The sequence below is a fragment of the Elephas maximus genome, chromosome 8 (genome assembly GCF_024166365.1).
Source record: "Elephas maximus indicus isolate mEleMax1 chromosome 8, mEleMax1 primary haplotype, whole genome shotgun sequence".
NCBI classification, from domain to species: Eukaryota; Metazoa; Chordata; class Mammalia; order Proboscidea; family Elephantidae; genus Elephas; species Elephas maximus.
Window position 1 is genome coordinate 17078921 of NC_064826.1, and position 6000 is coordinate 17084920.

A 6000-nucleotide genomic window follows, 5' to 3' on the forward strand; every position below is an offset into this window, starting at 1 on the left:
TTTGTTGTTAAGAATACACACAGCAGAATATACACCAATTCAACAATTTCTACATATACAGTTCAGTGACATTGATCACATTCTTTGAGTTGTGTAACCATTCTTACCCTGCTTCTCTGAGTGTTCCTCCACCATTAACATAAACTCATTACCCCGTAAGTTTTCTATCTAATCTTTCAAGTTGTTGCTGTCAGTTTTGAACCCGTATAGATAGGTCTTAAAAGAGCACAATGCTCAAGGCAGACATTCTTTAGTAGTTAAGCTAAACTATTGTTTGATTTTGAGAAGACTTCAGAGAATATTTTTGGTTTGAGGTTTAAAGATTATCTCAGAGCAATAGTTTCAGCTGTTTATCCAGCCTCCATAGCTCCAGAAACTCTGGATTCCATGAGAATTTGAAATTCTCTTCTGCATTTTCCCCCTTTTGATCAGGACTCTTCTGTAGAAGAACCCTAAGACTTTTGAAAAACACTGTTTCTTTAATTTTGTTGTGGTAGCAGTGGGTTATTTGGCCACACTTGAAATCAAGTACATTCTTACATGGCTGTTGCTTTAACCTTAAGATCTAACGTGTAGGGGGAGCCACCCTGTGTACTCTTGACCAGGCAGCTCATAGCTTAGCATTCTCATTGCCCTGTAACATTGAGCATATAATCTTCAGAGTGCCATGGCAAAGCAGCATCGCTTCTAGGTGATCATTTTCTTCAGTAACTAAATGGCCTTGGATGGTGGGCTCATTATCTGTCTCCTTTCTGCTGACTTTCATTTTGTATTTGATAAATAGTGTCAGGGCAAGGTATCAATAAGCCTGGAACTTACAGAGCTTCCTGTTTGTGTAACTGGAAGCACCTTCACACAGATTAAGTTGCAGAGTTGTGAGGACAAATGAGATGCTATGGTATTTGGCATTGCAGGTACAGTAACTGGCTTTCACTTGGTAGGGACTCAGTTTTTTTTTTTCCAGCAACTACAGAGCTCACATGAGTGATCAGTTTGAGATGAGTCTCCCAACCCAGCATCAGTCCTGCAAGATTTCTCTCCGCTAAGCAGTCTTCCACTTTATCTACTTTTTCTTTCCTGTTTCCTTTAGGCAGTATCTAGCTTTTCTGACTTACTTCCTGTGGACTGATCAGTGTCTTTTCTGACCATTAGCATGTGCTTCTCTCTAAGCTAGTTTGCCTACTTTGGTATCTGGTCTTCTTTGGTGCACTGTGGTCCCATGGATATCATAGGAAAATCCACCACCCTTTGTGTCTATGACCCAGAACAATCTCTTGTGTTGCCTTCCACTCTTCCTGTTCTGCCCCTTGATTTTACCCTGGGCTGGTTCCCACCTCTTACTATTTGGCTACTTGTCCCCTCAGCTCCCCCTCCAGTCCCACCCCCAGCCTTCTGTCTGTGTTCCATGCACAGTGAAAAACCCTCTGCCAGCCTCCCCCTATCACTCCAACTACAGAGCATTGTCCTCTTCAGAACTAGGCAGAACTGCCCCTCTTTGATCTATTCCTTCTCTGGAAGGGGGCACAAGAAACTAGGAGATGAAAGAAACGAACATGACTTTCTCCCATACCCTGGTTGAGTAGTGGTTAAGTGCTACAGCTGCTAACCAAAAGGTCAGCAGTTCAGATCCACCAGGTGCTCCTTGGAAACCCTATGGGGCAGTTCTACTCTGTCCTGTAGGGTTGCTATGAGTCAGAATTGACTCAATGGCAATGGGTTGGGTTTTTTTGGTTTTTGGTACATCCTTTTGTTCCTTTGAATTTCATACTGTGTGTATGTATTACTTAAGAAAATAAAATTTTAACGTATCACCCTGTGTTATTCCTTAGATTTCCCATGGGTATATGTATTTGTGTCTTCATAGCACCTAACTCAGGTCTGGAGTACCTAACTCAGTGATCGAGTACCTAACTCAGTGCTAGAGTATCTCGTAGGAACTCAAGAGCCCTGCCATTGGGTGGCTGGAAGAGGAGGGATGGGGGAATGAGGAATGAACAGATGAGCTAGAGGCTACCTTTGGCCGGACCTAGCCTCTACTTCCTGAGTAATTTCAAAACTAAAGGGGAAAGTCACCTTTTCTTAAAGATTTCTAAGGATGGAAATAGCATACTCCTGTTCCAGCTGGTTATCGAATTTCAACCTGACAGTTCACAATTCTCCCTACGCACCTCACCCACAAAAGTATATAGGTGAATGGAATATAGGGGCCATTTCTGCAATTTGGGGTTAGGTTGTCTGTATAGCTGTGCCCAGCATTGTGAGCACACCAGCAGTTGCATTCTGCCTGGTGTGAGCAGAGGTTTCTGGGGAAGAATCTTCGGTTCTTCGATTGACAGGCTCCTTCTCAGAGCCTTTGGAGTTTAACTCTTCCCACCACCACAATCCCCCATCTTGGAAATAGCCTTCCCCCAGTCACTGTGGCCACCAGAAGTGTCTCCACACATTTCCAAATGCCCCTGGTCATGAGGTGGTGCGTGTGCACATGCACACACATATGTGCACGGCGTGATCCAGGCCACGCGCCTTCTCACGGTTTTGAGCTTGGCCTGGTGGTGGGAGGGGTTACTGAGAATTATCCATGTAACACAGTGGTGTGTGTCACAGCTAATCATATTTGAGACCAGGAAACACATTCCCTGTTTTACATGTTATTAAGGGGAAAGCAATTTGAAAAGCAATACAAATTATACTAACCAGCGACTACCATTTTTTTGTCCCCTCCTCCTGGTGGTAAAACTTAGGTTTTCTGTTTCTTTCTTCCAGGGCGTGCTTGAGAAGGGAGGATAAAATCAACTTTGAAAATGAGCAAAACTCCATCCATGTTAACTCCAGAGGTGGAACATTTGTTTTTTCCGAGTAAGAGAATAACCTATTTAAAGAGAAGAACTTTAAAGAGAAGTACCAGAGAGCGGATTCAACAGAAGCAAATCACGATTTGATTGGCAACAGTTTGCAAAGCCAAGGCCTAGATCAGGGGTCAGTCATCAAAGGACAGCTTCAGTGTTAAGATAGCCCCTTTACCATGATTAAAAGAGAAAGGCATGCCTCTCACCACCTTTCTTATTTTTCAATTCATTTCTACTGACCTCAAGTCTTTCTCTTCTAACCAAGCCCCATGGCTGGGTGAGCCTGTGTCCTGCAGAGCAGGAAAAGGGGGCAGCAGTGCTGGGCGGAATTGTCCAGGCTGTGGCACGTTGGCTTTTCCTGTTCTTTGATCATGTAATGGCTGCTGTGTTTTAACTTATTACGTGACCTTGCCAGTAAGAAGACGAGAGAGAGCATGTACCTCTTTTACGGAAATGATGTTTATGATTACAAGTGAAATAAGGCATTTTTTAATCAACATAAAGGCAGCCTAGGCTTATACAAACCTCTTCTCTATCATGAATACTGACATCCATACTCCACTGAATATCAATAATAAATATATTTTCTGACGAAGACTGGCGTTGTAGCCTGAGGCCTCACGTATTCCTTTTTTTTCTGGGTTAGATGGCCCAGCTTGTGGGAATGGAGTTGGTGTGTATTGTTATCACTTTGCATTTGTGCTGTGCCTTTCCTCTCAAAAGCTCCAAAACACTTCGCAGAGCCTCCGACAGGCGAGCGATAACTTAGAACCTGTCTCTCAGGTAGGTAGAATGTAGTACGATCTTTACAAATTGCATGAACCTTCCTTTCTTTGAGGTGATGTAAGTCATCCTGCCTGGGGCAAGAACTAGATTAGATAACCTTGGTAAGGAACTTTTGACCCTACAAAACTATGAAATGTTAAATAAAAAAAAAAAAAAAGTCAGCCCTTAGAGTTTTCCTCTTTCCAATTTCATTAAAACTTCCTGGTTATAACTCTGGCTTTTCTACCTGAGGCCCAGTGCTTTGCCCCTTTCTTTGAGTGGGTTGGAAACAAGTATTCACATTGGAGCTAAACTGAAAGGTCTTTCAGGGAAGTGGATGGAGGAGATAATGCCGGTGCTATGTGATGTTCAGATGTCTTTCATCATGCTGGGTTTTATTTTATTTTATTAGAGAGGGGAGTGATTTAATGAAATGATTAAGAAATACAGGCTCTGGAATAAGGTGACCCTGATTCGGGCTCTGCTACTGACGGGCTGTGTGACCTTGGGCTGGTCACCAAACCATACTAAGCCTCCACCTCTTCAGCTGTAAAAAGGAGGGGAAATGAAAGAACCTACTTCTTAGGTTTACTGGGAAGACTCCAAATGCTGGGCTTGCACATTTGATCTGGCCCATAAATGTGGTTGGTTTGTGTGATTATTCAATAATTAAAACCTATTGCCATCAAGTCAATTCCAACTCATAGTGACCCTATAGGACAGAGTAGAATTGCCTCATAAGGTTTCCAAGGCTGTAATCGTTACGGAAGCAGACTGCCACATCCTTCTCCCATGGAGCGGCTGGTGGGTTCAAAGTCACAACCTTTTGGTTGGTAGCTGAACACTTAACAACTGTACCACCATGGCTCCTTGATATAAACTGATAGAGTGGGAGAATGGAAAGAGTACCCACATGCCCAAGTGCCTTTTATTGAGAGAGGTCTGGGTGAACTTAGCTTATGCTGGGAAAATTTCAACCAGCCCATGTAAACAGCATGTGTAGCCTCTTACTCACTTAATTCCCATGTTGGTTCCATTTGAATGGCAGCTTCCTGCACACTCGTGAACACCTGATTCTTACTCTGAGTGACATGGGTGACTCTCCTACCGTAATTATTGAGATGCTCTGTGATTGTGTTTTTTTGCTGATGTTTTAATGGTGCAAAACGAGCTGAGTTTGTGTGCAAGTGAAGGCGGCAGGGGTAGCTGAGGAGTAGCATGTTTTGGCACCATCTAGATGGCATCCAGGTAACTGGCTGGGAGAAATACTAGGTACACAAAAAGAAATGTTTACACAGTGACTGGCTGGAGTGTTTGCAAATCTGCTAACTCACAAATTCCCTCGTATACCGCTTTGTTTTGCAATTTAGAGCCAAGAACTTGGCACATCCCAGGCTGCCAGCCTTGTCTCTGGCAGGGAGATGCAGTCCTGAAGAACCAGGCATTTAAGGCTAAATCCAGGAGAATGGGAGGGTGGTTTTGTCAGTACCCTCTCTCCAAGCATCTGGTTATTAGTTTATCATCCTGGTAAACATGATGGGTGTAAGGGAAAAGACAGCACTTTGTGGGAAATAAAAGGCCAGATGAAGCCTTTGTTCTACTTGTGTGGAGACCTCCCTGCTTGCTGTACAGCCCTCTGTCCATGTCACTGCTAGCTCTTGGGGTGACCATTTGGGAGGAATGTTACAATTGACATGAGGCTCATGGGAATGACATGTACCAATCAGTTTCTGCATTGAATAGGACACACCTTGAACCACAGTTTAGCTCATGAAGCGAAGAAGAACAAAGTTATCTTGAAAGTTGGTCAGATGTTATCACATATGACACGTGGTTGGTGAACTGTAGAAGACAAACTTGGTTCACCCAGCACAGAGATCTCTGAGAAGTCAGTAACTTCTTAGAGAAAACTTCCCAACCTGTAATGGCTTAAAGATTTGTTTACTTATCACATTAATAGCAAACATGGAATATTAAAAGCCAGACGCTGAGGCCTCCTGGTCGACTAACAAGATTCCTCTCTATAGCAGTTCTGAGTAGTGTTTTGCATAAAACTGAACGAGCTGCCAGATGTCCTCAAATTCTCTGGATTCGGCGTTGGGAGCCTCTGGTTCTTAGCTGGATATCTTGCTGGAAACCCACTTCAGTGACCCATAGGAGCTGACCCTTTCAAGATTTAAGAATTAGAGCAGTTGAAGAACAATGGCAGGGCAGTGGTAACTTACTGTGATTTAACCAAATGGGTTGAAGAATTGGAGCCAGTCTGTTTTGAGTTAATATTCTTGAAAAATATTCATTGCTCATACTCTTTCTCTCACTGCACCCCACTCCCCCCAAGTTTCTTCCCATTTCTCTCCTTCCCTATTTGCCTCTTTTTTCATCTCTTTCT

At 43.4% G+C, this 6000-nt stretch overlaps 1 protein-coding gene across 1 annotated transcript in view; it reads left to right on the forward strand.

Annotated features, from left to right (window-relative positions):
• CHCHD3 (coiled-coil-helix-coiled-coil-helix domain containing 3) overlaps nucleotides 1–3752 on the forward strand; it is a 335977-nt gene extending 332225 nt beyond the window's left edge. The window contains exon 8 of the mRNA XM_049894661.1: nucleotides 2764–3752. Within this exon, the coding sequence (XP_049750618.1) occupies nucleotides 2764–2787 (24 nt within the window). The 3' untranslated portion in view covers nucleotides 2788–3752. The remainder of the gene's footprint in view (nucleotides 1–2763) is intronic.
• Nucleotides 3753–6000: the final 2248 nt, after the last annotated feature.